This window comes from Tamandua tetradactyla, chromosome 1 (genome assembly GCF_023851605.1).
Source record: "Tamandua tetradactyla isolate mTamTet1 chromosome 1, mTamTet1.pri, whole genome shotgun sequence".
Classification (NCBI taxonomy): domain Eukaryota; kingdom Metazoa; phylum Chordata; class Mammalia; order Pilosa; family Myrmecophagidae; genus Tamandua; species Tamandua tetradactyla.
The window spans coordinates 13,075,727-13,091,900 of record NC_135327.1 but is presented as its reverse complement, the minus strand read 5'-3'; the positions used below and the strand labels follow the sequence as shown (position 1 = coordinate 13,091,900).

General features: G+C 51.7%; 2 protein-coding genes across 2 annotated transcripts in view; both read left to right on the top strand.

The window, feature by feature from the left end:
* PPP1R16B (protein phosphatase 1 regulatory subunit 16B) overlaps nt 1–10,487 on the top strand; it is a 66,220-nt gene extending 55,733 nt beyond the window's left edge. The window contains exons 6-10 of the mRNA XM_077168701.1: nt 1,400–1,525; nt 2,059–2,134; nt 2,842–2,971; nt 3,065–3,233; nt 7,585–10,487. Of these exons, the coding sequence (XP_077024816.1) occupies nt 1,400–1,525; nt 2,059–2,134; nt 2,842–2,971; nt 3,065–3,233; nt 7,585–8,094 (1,011 nt within the window). The 3' untranslated portion in view covers nt 8,095–10,487. The remainder of the gene's footprint in view (nt 1–1,399; nt 1,526–2,058; nt 2,135–2,841; nt 2,972–3,064; nt 3,234–7,584) is intronic.
* Nucleotides 10,488–14,455: 3,968 nt separating this feature from the next.
* FAM83D (family with sequence similarity 83 member D) overlaps nt 14,456–16,174 on the top strand; it is a 32,387-nt gene continuing 30,668 nt past the window's right edge. Inside the window, exon 1 of the mRNA XM_077168691.1 lies at nt 14,456–14,985. Within this exon, the coding sequence (XP_077024806.1) occupies nt 14,509–14,985 (477 nt within the window). The 5' untranslated portion in view covers nt 14,456–14,508. The remainder of the gene's footprint in view (nt 14,986–16,174) is intronic.

The window sequence follows — 16,174 nt, the reverse complement described above, 5'->3', positions numbered from 1 at the left end:
CAGCCATTTATGAATCAGTTAATCTTACTGTACTAGCTGGCATGTGTGTGTGTACCACATCACACCCTGGATTTAGTCTGACCCAAAAAAACACGAAAAACCCCGAAAACCTCCATTTGCCTTCCAGCCTAGTACCCTTACTCAAGGATGACATAGCATCTTCCCACCAGGACTCTGTTCTGAACGGTCGCTTCCTGGGGCCAGGCCTTCTCTATCCCATTGGCTCTGCTACCCTGGATCTCAGCCCCTCTGGGGTTCTCCGGTTTCCTCACCTCCAGTCAGCCTGCTGCTGGCCTCCATGGGCTCGTCCCTCTACCTCTCACCTTGGTTTAGCAGTTGGTTCTGTTTGCCTCACCTCATTCTCTCTCCTTCATCCACCCCCCTGGGGTGCCTGGTCCTCACTCTGACCCTCTGTAATAACATGAGTCACTGGGTGAGTGCTCACCATATGCTAAATGCCTCATGTGTTTTCTGGGAAATTGGGGCTGTTATTCTTCACACTGGGCGTTGTGACTAGTGAGGCCTGCAATGGAGCAGCCATTGCTAGAGGTCTTGACTGGTGCCAGATAGAAGAGTTGGGACTTCAACATGGGGCTTTCCTTATTGGGCCTATTAGTTATCTGTCGCTGCCTAACAGACTACCCCAGACCTTAGTATCTTACAGCAACAATAAACACTTACTATCTCACATAGTTTCTGGGGGTCACAGAGTTGGGAATGGCTTAGCTGGATAGTTCAAGATGTTAGCTGGATAGTTCAAGCCTTCTGTCATCAGAAGGCTCGACTGGAGCTGGAGGAGCCACTTGCAAAAGGGCTCCCTCACCTGGTCTCAGCTTTTCGCCTGCTTAGGACCTCTCCTCAGGGCTGCTTGAGTCTCCTCATATCATGGCAGCTGACTTCTCCTAGAGTGAGTGGTCCAAGAGAGTGTAAGCAACTGTAGCAGAGCATTTGATCACACACAAAATTCCACAATAGCCTATTTGTTAGAAGCTTGCCACTCCATCTGGCCTACATTCAAGGGAAGAGGAATTAGGATCAATCTTTCAAAGATACAATTGAGGAATTATATAGGCAGCTTTCAAAACTACCGATTGGATTATGACCCCTTCCTCCAGGGCTTTAGCGCCCTTTACTCAGTGTTCAGTAAATGCTGTTACATTAACCACATGGGCTCGATGACTACCCCCAGGAGAGGAGAATTCACTCGCTGCTTTCTCTTGCAGGTCCCTATTTTAGACTTAATGGGCCTCTGAAATGTGGCTTATATTCCCACCTCATTCTATTCCATTCTGCTGGCCCCAAGATGGCTCTCAGGCTTGGGATGGGGAGAGGGAAATCCACCCTCCAAATATGGGGTCAGCCTTGTAAGGCAGTGCATATCTCACACCCTCTCCTTCAGCTGCACATAGCCGGAGCCAATGGATACCTGAGGGCAGCCGAGCTCCTCCTGGACCATGGAGTACGTGTGGATGTGAAGGACTGGGATGGCTGGGAGCCTCTGCACGCAGCTGCCTTCTGGGGACAGGTAGTTCCCGCCCACAGAGCTGTGGGGGAGGCCATGACAGGGTCAACTTGATGTCACCAAGTCCTTTGGGTTGCCAGATAGTTCAGAAGAAGCAAGACCCACTTAAGATGTGTCTGACCATACCTAGTGCATGGAATATGAAAATGCCAAGAGGGTTTGCAAAAATACTTAAGTTATGTCCTAACAGGATGATAATCCAACTTGCCACATTAGAAAATTCCCAGCATTTCTGCTTTGAGTAGTTTCTGATTACAGCCTACCTAGCCCTTCCCTAGATGTCTTGACAGCTCTAGAGTCACAGAGTCGGCTGCTTCATCTGCCCTTGGATTGGCCCCTACATGCCAGGAAGGAGGTGCCTAGCTTGAGCCATTTGATCTGCTAGGACTCCCACCATAGCTCTAGGGTGCTTGTCCTTCCCTGGACACCAGTTTTGCCCCACAATTCTTTGGGTCCCATCCTAAGAGGCACTCTCACCACCTTCTAGGCTCTCTGAACTATGGGCAGGCAGAACATGTACTTCTTCTGTGTTTCAGATGCAGATGGCAGAGCTGTTGGTATCCCATGGAGCCAGTCTTAGTGCTAGGACCTCCATGGATGAGATGCCAATAGGTGAGTCCAGCATAAGACCAACAATTTTTTGATGGGTGGAGGGATAAATGGATGAATCTATGATTGGATAGTTTGGTGGATTAGTGTGTGGGTAGCTGTATTGATGGGTGGATAAATTAATGGATGGTAGATTAATAAATGGACAGATTGTTGTAAGATAAAGATATGGATGATAAATAAATGGAGAGGTAAGTAGTGGATAAATGGACAGATAAGTAGATGGATGGATTGATGGATGAATAAGTGGATGGGTGGGTAAAGAATGAATCTATGGATGGATGACTGGGTCAGCAAATAGGTGGATAATTGAATGGAAGGATTAGGTGGGCTAAATGGGTGGATTTCTCAGCATCTTCACATAAGTTCTTTCTGGGGCTACATGGGGTGACTGCTTGTTTTTCTTGATACATCTTGTATCATTGGTGAATTGATGACTCCTCTTGGAAATAATAAAAGGTGTGGGAGTTCCTTGGTCATAGCTGGGGAGCTTAGGAGTCATGACTGTGCATAGAACTTGGGTTCCTCCTTCCTGTCCTCCTCTCAGCAAGGCTGTTGTTTCCTTCCGTCCCCGCATGCCCTAAAGGATGCTGGGGTGGTACCTGGAAGTTTGCAGTGGGGTGGGGTGGGAGATCCTCTGGTCTGGCGCATCCCCTTGGCCTGCAGGCCTTGTCCTTCTCCCCTCGACTGATTCCTCTGCCCTCCCCCAGACCTGTGTGAGGAGGAGGAGTTCAGGGTCCTGCTGCTGGAGCTAAAACACAAGCATGATGTGATCATGAAGTCACAGCTGAGGCACAAGTCGTCCTTGAGCCGGAGGACGTCCAGCGCCGGCAGCCGTGGGTGAGTTGGGGGCAGAGCAGGCAGGGGTCCCCATGCAAGCGGGTTCCGATGGCTTCTTGGCACAGCTTCCCCACGTCCCCTCTGTCCCCTCAGGAAGGTGGTGCGTCGAGCCAGCCTGTCGGACAGGACCAACCTGTACAGGAAGGAGTATGAGGGCGAGGCCATACTATGGCAGCAGCGGAGCGCGGCCGAAGATCAGCGGACCTCTACCTACAATGGGGACATCAGGGAGACCAGGACGGACCAAGAGAACAAGGACCCTGTGAGTGGCCTTGTGCCCTGCCCCAGGGTCAGCCGCTGCTTTGGGAGGAGCACAGGACCCCAGCCTGGTCTTGGCTCTTTATCTCAGAGCCTTCAGAGAGCGGTTAGCTGGGCAGTGCCTTTAAACCGGCTGGATGCAGCCTGATGTCAGTGGTCAGGTGGTCTGTGAAGTGCTGCGAGAAGTCCTTTCCCTGCAGAGAATGAATTAGAGTCAGAACTGGAAGTTCTGGCACAGAGTAGGGTCCCCGTGATTGACAGGGAGAGAGTGACTGCTGGGAGGGCCTCTCACAAGCCTACTGCAGTCTCAGCCAGTTGTCCTGGACTTTAAATGGCCTTCTTAGGAGGACACACTCAGGTCCACACATGGCTGTTGTCCTGCCATGTGAAGTGAGCAGATTTAGAGTGAGTAGAATTGCTGAGGATAAGAGGCGAGAGACTGACCGTAGCAGCAAAGCTCTGCTCTTGGGCTTTTCCACCACCTAATGATCAGCTGAACATATTTCTAGAGAATCTTGCCCAGGCAGGATGCAAACTGATTAGCTGCCCAGAGTGCCTGCATCTCTCAGTGGGACCCTGCTGCCTACAGTAGGGAGGTCACCTGCAGCCGGTCCCACTGGCGGGAGTGAAGGCACCCACCAAGGGCAATCCCTGCTGGCTTGGAATGGAGATGGTGCACACAGCTTTGTTCCCTAAGCTTGAGTGACTGGGAGAAAAGAGGTGTAAATTAAAATCACGCCACATTTTAGAGGCCTCCCAGCCAAGCTTTTTTTTTTTTTCCCTTTGTGATCAAGGTACAGCTTATATACAGTAAAGTACACAAATCTTTAAATGAATTTCTTCACTGAATTATTACAAATGTGTACACCTGTGTAACTCCAGATAAAGCGATAGAACATTTCCATCACCCAGAGGGCTCCCTTGTTCCCCTCCCATGTCAGTCCCATCCCCACCCCAAAGGGATCCACTCTTTTGATATCAAGCTCTAAATGTTCGTTTTGTCAGCTTTTGAACTGCAGGCGAATGGATCCATGCAGCATGTAGCCTTTATGTCTGGCTTTTAAGTTTGTGAAGTTCTTCTATGTGTGGCATGTGACAGTAATTCATTCTGTTTCATTACTCTGTAGAATTCTATTGTTTGAATATTCCACAATCTGTGTATCCATTCTCCTGTTGGTGGGCATTTAAGTTGTTTCCGGTTGTGGGCTCCTGTGAATAAAGCTGCTGTGAGAGTTCTCGTCCATGTCTTTTGCTGGACAGAAGCACGGTTTTCAGTTGGGCATATACCTAGGCCTGCCCCGGGGCGCACATCATGCGTAGATATTACCAAGCAGTTCTCCAGGGTGGTTGTGCCAGCGTGCTCTCCCATCAGCAGGGCCACCCTTACCACAGCCAGTCCTTTCCATTTGAGCCACCCTGATGGGGTTGTTGTGGTAGCTTGCATTTTTTATTTACATTTCCCCAGTGATGGATGATGTTGAACACCTCGTCACGTGCTTGCTGGCCATTTGGCTGTCGTCTTTGGGGCAGTGTCTGTTGAAGTCTTCTGCCATTACTGGTTGGGTTGTTAATCTTTTCCCTATCGATTTGTACAAGAGACAGATTCTTAAATAAATCCTCGCAGGGAGCAGCCCCTTCTCTTCCACACCTGCTTTGTCCTTGTGTGTGTTCAAATCTCACAGGACTCGCCCAGAAATGCCCCTTGACATGTAGTCTCACCCCCTAAACCTGGTAGGGAATAGGGCAGGGGGAATATGGCTGCTGGAAACCACCCTTGTTGGGCCTGATTTTTTGTTAATTTTAATAGGCTCCTCATCAAGGATGCAGTTTATTTGGGGTTAGGAGAGTGTAAACCGATGGGTTATTTTGCCACTGGGGTTAGGATTTCAGGCCCTGGGAGAAGAGAGGGTATAAAGATGGCAGAGCCGGAAGCAGTTTCCCCAGTTACCCAGCAGGCCAGTCCCAGGGCAGCTTGCAGGGTCCAGGGCCCCCAGAGACCAGCCTCAGCCCTGGAGAAAACCAGATCAGAAGACATAACCGCCAAGCTCAAAACTCACTCCCTTTTCGTTCCCACGTCTTAAAAGGCTCTAGGTGCTGACAAAAATGTGCTGGTTGCTAAGGAAGGGGTTCTCAAAGTGGGTCCCTGGACCATCAGCCTCAGTACCGCCTGGGAAGTTATTAGAAATGCAGATTCTCAGGCCCCACCCCAGGTGTCCTGAATCAGAAACCAGTTCTCCAGGTGGTTCTGAGACACCTAAGAATTTGAGAGCCACTTATCTAGGGGAATATTTGCTCAGCCTGACCTCAGGTCAGTTTCCTGCAAAGTATCTGCCCTGTTAGCCCCCAGGACCGGCTTTTGCAGAGCTAACGCTGGTATTAAGGCCAGGTACTAAGCCCAGTCTCTTCTACCAGTGGTTCTCCAGCTCAACTGAATAACAAAATCACCTGGTGGTGGGATGGTTTTTGTTCATTTGTTCATCTGTTTTTTTTTTTAATCCTGTGCTCAGGCTGCAACCCAGATGGATGAAAACGTCATCTCTTCTGGCTGGGACCCAGGCATCATATAAATATATATATTTTTAACTCCCCAGATGATTCCGACGTGCAGCCTCTGCTGAGAACCTTTGAGCCTTTGGTCCCTGCTACACACAGCATTGGCAGAAACATGTTAGAAATGCTGATTCTTAGGCCCCCAGCCCAAACCTTTTGAATCATAACATACATCTTAACAAATCCCCAGGTGACCCACCTGCACGTTACACTGACTTAGACCCCCAAGGCTCTGCCCCTGATGTGGCATCCATCTACCTGCATCGTTCAAAAGGAGCTTTAAAAAAAAAGAGAGAGCGTGAAAAAAAAAACACACCTTCATATAAATAGAAGTTTACAATGGAAAGTGTTCCTGACCTTACCATATTTTAACCTAATTATTTATTTCTTGGAGATCTTCCCATGTCAGCACTTGCAGATTTCCCTCATTCTTTTTACCTTTCACAGAGTTTCCCAATATAAATGCTTGGCTTAATTTACTACTTGCCTAATGATGACACTTAGGTTACTTTTAGGCTTTGTTCCCAGGAGCGAGTGTATGGGGAGAGGAGTCCTAGAAATGGGTTTGCTGGTGCAAAGCACACATTCTCCTTAAAAACAAAACAAGACAAGAGGGGTTCTGCCAGTTCACACTCACATTTGTTTCCCCACATCTGCTGCCAATGGGAGGTAGTAATAAACTGAAAATATTTCCACTTTGATGAGGAAAAATATTTTGATAAGTAAAAATATTTTAACTTTCATGTCAGTTGTTAGTGAGGTTGAATATTATTTCATATGTTTATATGTTATATGTATCCACATATTTTACTGTGACGTGCATATGAGTGCACTTTGCCTATTTTTTTGTTGTTGGGTGGTTGGTGTTTTAACTGTTTATGAACTCTATGTATTTGGGAAATTAGTCCCTTTTTGGTCATGCACAGTGCAAATATTTTTTCAGTTTTTCCCTATGTCTTTGAGATTGTTTCTTGGTGATTTTTGCCATGCTTTACTTTTTGGTTGTTCTTATTGTCAAATGTATCTCCCTTTTAATGAGTGGTTTCTGGACAGCAGCTATTTCTAAGGCTCTTGTTATATAGGGCTTATTGGGTATGCAGGATTCTGGGTGAGAAATGGCTGCCACTTGGAGTAGAGATATGCTAAGAATACAGAGGAAGAAGGATTGCCAGGGACAGAAAAGCCAACTAAAATTTGCTTGCATAAAACAGGACTTTATTGGCTTACATAACTGAAAAGTCTGGGCCCAGCTGGATCCAGGGGCTCAAAAATGCATCATCAGATGAATATGCAACTGTGTGATGATATTGTGAATTGCTGAATGTATGTGTTGGGAATGTTTGTGCTTCTTGTAATTTTTTTTTTTAATTAATAAAAATTTTTTTTAAAAATGCATCATCAGAACAGGGTCTCTATCTCTCGGTCTTTCTTAGGTCAGCTTCACTCTCCTTGACAAGATGACCCCCTAGCCCCCAGCTCACACAATTCTTACCACCAGTAGTTTCTACAGAGATAGAACTGCTTTTTCCCAATTGTTCTATCAAGAGTTGAGTTGCGTTTCATTGCACCAGCTTCAGTCAGGAACCCATCCCTGTCGTGAAAAATGATTGGCCAGGCCTGGGATCAAGGTCCAGCTCATGGAACAAGGATGGGGATGGATCAGCTCTACCAAAGCACACAGAAGTGGTGGTTTCCCCAAAGAAAAATGGGGTCCCTATGACCCAGAAGGGAAAATGGAAGGAGGGCAGGTGGGTAGTGGGTCAGCTCCTCTAGCTGTCTTGTAATGTTGTCCTTGTCATTTTCAGAACCCCAGACTGGAGAAGCCCGTGCTGCTTTCTGAATTTTCCACCAAGATTCCACGGGGTGATCTGGATGTACCTGTTGAGAATGGCCTCCGGGCTCCAGTCAGCTCCTACCAGTATGCACTGTCCAATGGGGATGTCTGGAAGGTGCATGAGGTACCTGACTACAGCGTGGCCTATGGCAGCCCTGGCGTGGCTGACGCCACCCCCCCTTGGAGTGGCTACAAGGAGCAGAGTCCCCAGACGCTTCTGGAGCTGAAGCGGCAGCGGGCTGCAGCCAAGCTGCTCAGCCACCCCTTCCTGAGCTCCCACCTGGGCAGCGGCATGTCCAGGACGGGCGAGGGCAGCAGTGAAGGCAAGGCCCCCTTGATCGGAGGCAGAACTTCCCCATACAGCAGCAATGGGACCTCGGTGTATTACACGGTCACCAGCGGGGATCCCCCACTCTTGAAGTTCAAGGCTCCCATGGAGGAGATGGAGGAGAAGGTCCATGGCTGCTGCCGCATCTCCTAGTCTCCATGTGATGGAGGAGAAAGATGCCTGGGAGGGGGTTTTCCTGGAATCCAGGCTAACCCAGCAGCCCCGGATAGGGAGGCATCAGATGGCAGCCAGCGGGAGGTGGGCTCTGCTTTTCAGAGGGATGCCGCCCCCACCTCTCATTTAACCGCCCGTAGTGTCGCCATTACCCATGGTTCTGCTTCTGCTGCATTGTCCGCCATCTGAAACAAGGCCCATTAGTGGCCTCCTGGCTTGCCCGGCCATCAGATTTTGGGATGGTGGGTTTGGGGTTCCGGGTAAAGGCTTCTCTGGACCAATACTCACAAGTCACATATCAACACACACACACACACACACACACACACACACACACACACACACACACACACACACAACATGTATGGGAATGACATGCCTGAGTTCATGGGAAGCAGGTGGGGTTGAGTGAATTTGGGGGCTAGTCCCAAGAGGTTTGAGGTACCAACTCAGAGTCCAGTCACCACTGCCAATGTGGCTCTAGCAGGAGAGGGGGCCAGTTAAGCTGAGACCCCGGTTCTGCTCAGAGTCCTACCATTCACACCTGACAAGTGCAAGAAGTCCTCTCTGTGTTCAGAGGCAGCCACAAATCCACAGGGCTTAGATGAAGTTGGCACGGATCGGCTCCCCACAGCTGTATTGGGAAGCTGCCTTCCTGCCCGTGCCAGGGCCAGCACGTGATGGTCCAGGCGCCGAGGTGGGAGAGCAGGCTTCTCCATTCCGGAAATGATCCATGTCACACTGTCCTCTTGGATGAATTGTCAAAAGTGGGGCACAGTCAGTGTTTCCAAAGTACATTTGATAAACAAATTCTTTTAGGCTATAGCACTCCAGGTGGGAGTTAATTGAATTTGTTTTCCATCATGAATCGCATTAGGATACTAGATTTTACTGGTTGGTGTTGGAAAAATGTAGGGAGGATTTTCAAATGGAAAGATTTTCGCAGAGAGAGATGTGAGTCCGTGTTGTGAACTTCTGAAATTTTTCTGGTAACCATCAGAGAGCCCAGCACCTTGGCTGATATTTGAGAATATTCGGACTCTTTCAGTCCAGCCATCCCAGCCATCCTTCCCCTCCCACCTTAGATGTCAGATGAATGTTCAGGTCCGGCTTGGCCTTTTCTAGAATGCTGGGAGAGGCAAGTTGCCAAGTGGGCCCTTGTGAGTTCCTGCCTGACCCAGGGGCTCCCAGCCTGTTCCCACCAGACTGGTGAGTCCCCAAGGCTGCAAATCCAAGGTGCCTGAGAGCGGCAGTGGGGTTGGGGTTGGGTCTCAGTCATCGCCCCCGTCTTCCTGATGCTGGGAGCAGCCCTCTGCCTTTTGACTGCATTCTCTCATGAGCCCCTTTGAGATTCATTGCCTATGAGTTGGGCACTATCCACAGGTTTAGCCAAAACCTCCTGGAGTAACTGACAAGCTGCAGGCTGTTCCCTGCTCCGTGTGCTTTTTATTTGTCCCAAAACTACCTCCTTAAAGCTCTGAAGGGGCCCCCTAAGTCCAGATTCTGGGGTTTGGGGAGCAAATCCGAGCTCTCTTTAACCTTTCTGAGCCTGTGAGAAATTCTCCCTGATGGGCACCTGGGGCAGGGGAGCTGGAAGAGACCCCTGTGCCACGACTCTAGTGATGGGGTCTGCTGGCTGCCATTCCAGTCCTCCACTGTGGTCCCCATAGTCTCAGTAGCCAAGAGAGGGAGCTGGACCCCAAGGGATCTGGCCAGTGCTTTACCAGGAGCAGAGCAGTTGGGCTGGGGAGCAGAGGGCTCTGGGTACTGACTGCATCCCTGTGGCTGCTGGGTGCAGTGAGGGTCCCAGCATCAGGTCCTGGGGGCCTGGGATAGCTTGGATCCCACTCCTACCCCAACTTCAGGACAGATCTAGTCTAGGTTGGAGGGACGGCTCACAAGACCTCAGACAGGTGTGCGTGAAGCCTGTCACGTCCTTGAGCTCTGGGGCAGGCTCCCATCACCCCAGCCTATGGCTGATCCTGTGTGTCAGGTGATCCAAGACACACACACCTTTGGCTTTAAAGCAGTATTCAGCCCAGCTGACACTGAAATTCCCCTTGAGCCAACTGGGCTGCACGGTGGGTGTGCTTAGGGAAGCCACATGTTTTCAGGTGAGAGCTGGGCAGGTTTTCAGATCTGTTCGGTCAGATGCCAGCGACCAAAGGCATTTGTAACTCACCATGAGCCCTCTGGCACTCCTCCTCCCCTCTGGCTTCCTGCCTTCTGGGCTGTTCTTCTTCCACCTGGAAGATTGGAAATACCGGCTGGTTGGAAATACTGGCTTGAGCCAACTTCAGATACATCACCAGGCTGTGCTTTGAGTCAGGAATAAAGCATTCTCTTTTAGGGCTTCAGGTACCTGGGAGCTCTCCCTGTAGGTCTCCTAGGTATTGGGTGGGGGCGGGGGGGGGGGGCAAGCTGGGGCACAACCTTGGGGCTGTGATCACTCATTTATTCATTCATGCAATGTATTGAGTAGCTGTGAGGTGCCAGGCATTGCAGTAGGTTCTGGGGACAAAGGATGAACAAGACAGTGAGGAGAACTGTTCTTTACAGTGTTTGTCCCTTAGGACCAGCCCATTCAATTCATCTTAGCAGATGATCACATCCTGGTCCAACATCCCTCAACTTGTCAGCTCCTAGAATCCCCAGATTTGAATCCCTTTAGCTGGGAAACAGCTACCATGGCCTCTCATGGATGACATGTGCCACCAAGCGCAGATGCCAGGTCTTGGGTTCCAGGTAAGACACCATCCCATGTCCACCTTGGGATGGCCAGCATCTTTGGGGAAATGGCCTGATAGGGTGTGAGGTCGGCATTTGGATGAATCAGGAAGCTGGACTTTGCTGCCAAATGCATCTCAGGTTCTTAAAGCCTTTGTCTCTTGCTAGTTTTATTTAGTCACTCCTCAGTCCCTCAGAAACTGGGAAGTTAAACGGGCTTCACTTTTAAGCATTGGAGCTTTTCCTCTTGGATCAGCCTCTCTCCCTGCCAGGTGTGGCTCAGGGAACTGGGAGAAGGCTGGCAGGGTTGACCAGATGCCCAGCTCCTGCTGACCCAGGTCTGGTGGCAAATCCTGGCAGATTAAAGGAGGCCGCTTCTGAACCAGGTGCCACATTGCGCACCTGGAGCGACTGGTGTGCTCTGGCTCCTGCTCCTACCCTATGCCCCAAACAATTGAAAATTGGTGACTGACAGCAGATTGTAAGTTTCTGGCCACTAGCTCAAGGAAGCTGAACTGAACCCTAGGCCCAGCTCTGCTGAGGACTTCAGGGTTGTCCATCACATGTGCAGCACTCATAGAACTGTTCTGCACCATTTAATCAACTTCAAGGGGCTTAGAAAAGTAAACAAGGGTGTGCCCTCTTCCCCACCCTCATTTTCTAGCTTTGTAATAACATGAGATCATCTTGGTTACTGGTGTCGGCTACCTTTTGATCTTGAGCACTCTCTCCCACCTGCTTTCCCAGAGCAGGATCCCTGGGTACTTTCCAAAAGGGTGCTCCTTACAAGATGCCCAGAAGGACTTGCATTAACTCCTGCTATTCCTAGCATGAGGGCAGCCTCTCCCCTCCCAGGGCTCAGAAGAAAAAAGGGGCCCGTGGTCAGTGGATGACTCCACAGAAGTGACCCCCCTCCTTGCCAGAAGCTGTGGCCCCCTCCTCAACAGGAGTCTCTTGCTGGCCAGAGGGCCTGCTTCCCACGGGCACTGCAAGTGCCATAGCGGGGGGGCCTGGCTCTGCACACCCAGGAAAAGTCTGCAGACCCCCAGCCCTCCGCAATAACTCACCAGACCAGAAGCCACTGATGTACAGAGAACACTTAACAAAAATGTATTTTATGTGAAAAAAAAAAAAAGATAAAACTCTGTATACTGTATCAGCAGCTTTGTGTAAAAAATGGCAATCAAGAGAGTCTAATATATTTAAAAACTTTTTTAAAAAACTCCTCGCGGATCTTTGATATTGTATTGAAGTAACTTCGGGGTAGCTCCTCGCCGCGCGGCAGTGGCGAGCCTCGTGTCCGAGACCGTGGTTCAGCCACATCCCAGAGGGGCTTGTCCCCGGGGCAGCCTCCAGCTGCCAAGGCCTGTGACGAATTCGCTGTTAAGAGTTTTTAATTAAGATTATTAAATTCCTTTTAATAACACCTGCGAATGTGACTGTGGTCATTGTGAGCTCACTTGGACTGCGTTGACCTGAACTCAAAGGGGAGGTACCTGAGACAGAGGGTGGGTGAGGGCTCCCAGTTCCTGTCCCCCAACACAAAGGGCTCCTCCAGAAGATGAAAGGGGACTCCGGGGACTCAGACCTGGAGCGGATGTCTTGCTAGGCTGGGAGACGGTGGAACCTGATGAATTCAAGAAAAGGTCTATGGTTGGGAATGACCTTCACTTTGTCAAATATTCCCCTTGGAGTTAATGTGGGGCCAGGTAACAACTCCTATAGACACCCCAACTTCTCAAATGTTTGCCTCATGACATATTTAGATGGAGCTGGGGTGACCCTCTTCTCTGTTTCCTTCTTGGAGTGCACTGACTTGTCCTGTCCCCCCTGCCCTTCCCATACGGCTTATAGCAGAGAAGTAAACTACTGCATAGTACCTCATCTTGCTACAGTAGAGCAGGCAAGATCCAGGTTATTCTTATTTTATGCCTGAGGCAATAGAAGCGTAGACTAGCTATGTGGTTGCAGAGCCCCAGCCCACAGCCCCTGTCAAGAGCAGAAGGTTACTGGTGTCTTGGGGGAGGAGGGAAATGGTGCCCTCTTGTAGCCTTCTGGATGCTGGAAGCCTGAGCAGCCCACACAGAAGGGCCCACTCTGGGGTTTTAAAAACTTATACACAGGCTGGGGATGGAGAGAGAAGGAGATGTGTCTTAGCAGCAGCTGACATTCATTCATTTAAAAAGTTTATTGGCTGCTAAGTAATAAATGGTAACCTCTCACATAGAAAGCACTTTACAGTTTCCCCTATGTTCTCTCATTTACGTAAGGAAGATGAGGCCTGCAAATTGACTATTGGATTTAGCAACGTGGAGCTCACTGGTGAGCTTCACAAGAAATTTTGGTTTAGGGTGATTGAGAGTATAGGCTGACTGTAGAGAGTTTAAGAAAGAACTGGGGGGAAATTGAAGACAGCAAATGTAGACAACTCTTAAAGTTTTATGCTGTGAAAGTGAGCAGGGAAATGGGGAGATACCTCTAGAGGAAGGTAGGTTGTTTAACCCTCAACAACAAGGAGGGTTGTTTAAAGATGAAAAATAGTTCAGCATGTTTGCATGCTGATAGAAATGAGCCAGTAAAGGAGGGACACTGGTGATCCACGAGAGAGGAGAGAATCGCAAGACTGATGGGTTAGTAGCAGAGAGGCTGGAAGCTAGTGCCTAGGATAAGGATTGACCCTGGGCTCGAGAGCAGTTCATCGGTGGTGACAAGGGAGGAGTATGGGGGCGGAGGTGCAGACAGGGAGGTATATGTGGCGGGGCGTGTGGCCGTTCTCTTCTGTTTGTACTTTCTGGGGAAAACAGGGAGCAGGAGCTCCTGTGCGAAGGAGGAGAGGAACCAAGTTAACGAAGAGGAAAACGGAGGCTAGCAGGCAGCCTCCAGGGCCCACTTGGGATCGTGAATTTCCAATGCAGTTGTGTTTCGTGCGGCAATGTCTGGCTGCCCGGGTGCAGGTGGCAAGTAAGCACAGCGCGGGGCTCGACCAGGCTTGGGGTTTTGCCAACAAGGTACGTGAGGGTGTAATCAAAGGAATGGGTACTATGCCAGACCAATCTTTTTTCTGAACGAATAAATAAATGATCAACTGAAGGGACAAGAGCAACATGGTGGGTCACACGCAAGCTCTGAGGGCCTAGGAGCAGCAGCGCCTCGGCGTGCCCAGACACCCCGCCGACAGCTGACTGCGCGGGCGGGGAGACCCGGGCTGCGGGGCGGCCGGCAGGGGGCGCGCTGGGGCGGCCGGGGACCGAGTCCTTGGGCCTCAGGGAAGTCTTCGCGCCCCTCGTTGCCGCCCAGGCCCCCTCGGCTCCACCCTTCCTTCTCTCTGGCTCCCCGCGATGCGCGCTGCTACCCGCGAAGCCAGTAGGAGCCGCTGGGTCCGCGGTGATGTACAATTTCCGAATTTAAATCCCGCGTAGCAACCGGGCCACAAGCGCAGGGGTGGCAGCTACTCGTAGCCAATGCAGAGGTGCGGGGTCCGACCGGGCGCACCTCGAGGGGCGGGGCCGTGGCGGCGCATGCCCAGCCCCAACTCCGCGCAGCCAATGGGAAAGCCAGGGCGGGGCCACGCCGCCAATGGCGCGGGCCAGTTTGATTCAAAGCTGCGTATAAAAGCGGACGTGCGCTGCTCCAACTTGTGGAGCGTGGTCCCCTCGGAGCGCCGCTATGGCGATGCTGCTGGACATCCTGGACGAGGTGCCCGCCGCCTGCCTGTCGCCGTGCGGGCCGCCCAACCCGGCCGAGCTGTACAGCGAGGCGCAGCGCCTGGCGCTGGAGGAGCTGGTGGCCGGCGGCCCCGACGCCTTCGCGGCTTTCCTGCGTCGCGAGTGCCTGGGCCGCTTTCTGAACCCGGACGAGGTGCACGCCATCCTGCGCTCGGTCGAGCGGCCAGGAGAGCAGGGCGCGGCGGCGGGGGGCGAGGACTCCTTCGGCTCGTCGCACGACTGTTCGTCCGGCACGTACTTCCCGGAGCAGTCGGACCTGGAGCCGCCGCTGCTGGAGCTCGGCTGGCCCAGTTTCTACCAGGGCGCCTACCGCGGCGCCACTCGGGTCGAGGCGCACTTTCAGCCCCGCGGCATCGGCGCCGGCGGCCCCTATGGCTGCAAGGACGCCCTACGACAGCAGCTCCGCTCGGCGCGAGAGGTGAGCGGCCTGGTCCGGCCAGGCCCCTCGGGTCCTTCTGGGCCCCGGGACGGACTGGAGACCTTCCCCAGTAATGGGAAAGGGAGATGTGTTGGGAGTGCTGGCCGAGCCCCACGACGTCCTCTGCACCCTACCCTAATCGTGGGTCGGGTGATCCCGTAGTCCTCGATTTCCCCACTTGCGTGTGATCCCCCCGGATCCCAGATTCCCGGGCCGCTCCGTGTGGCAGCGGGGAAAGGGAGGCGCCTCGTTCCCCAGGGATGCGAATTGGGCCTGGCGGCGGCACCGCCCTCGCCTTCCCCAACCGGTGTTCCTCTCCTCAGGCACCAACTGCCAGCACCATCTGGCCTGGAGGAGGGGCCAGAAATGCTCACAGCTCCAGATTTCAGTTCCAGTCAGCCCGCCGATTTTTCTGGTTGTCAGCCAACTTTCAGGGTTGATCCCACCTACAGGAGTTCATTACCTAGGGAAAGGTTCTGGAAGGGTAACTGTCCCCAGAAACAATGGTGAGGCATTAGGAATCAATTGCTAGTCGAATCTGCTTGCCTTATATCGTAGAAAGCAAACAAATAGGAAAGTGGCAAGGCGGAGAGCCCTGTTCTTTTCCCACCTGCTACAGACCTCGGGGGGATGGATGGGGTGTGGCTGCCCCAGTCTGAAGAGTGTAGACACCCTGCTTTGGGTGGGCCTCACTATTCAGTGGGGACTGGTCCTGTTGTATCACTCAGCTTGGTATGGTATTGGGGTGTGTTGAGGGGGGAGGTATCATACTTATCTGCCAGCTAGGATGAGGCTGCAGCAGGGTGCTGGGCACCTGGGAATCTGGGAGGAAGACCGGAGTGCATGAGATGAGTGGGGTAGGTGGGGGTGACAGCAGGCCCCCTCCTCAGTCCAAGGCCATGGTCAGCTGCTACATTGCTTGCTGACTGGTCTGCGCAGCTCCCTGGCTAGATGTCTGCCTGTGCCAAGGCCGTGGCAAGCCTTGGTAGGGCTGGGATCTGAGTGTGCTCACCAGGTTAAACCATCTGTGCAGCTTGTCTTATGGAACCAGCCCCGACTTGCACCAGGGTTCGTTACCTGTTGGTGGAGTCAGAAGTTGTAGTGGATGGAGTGAGCTAGTGCCAGCCTTGTGGTTTGTTGAGTGTGCTGAAGGCCCTTTTGATGCAATAGACACCTTACTTACTGGCTC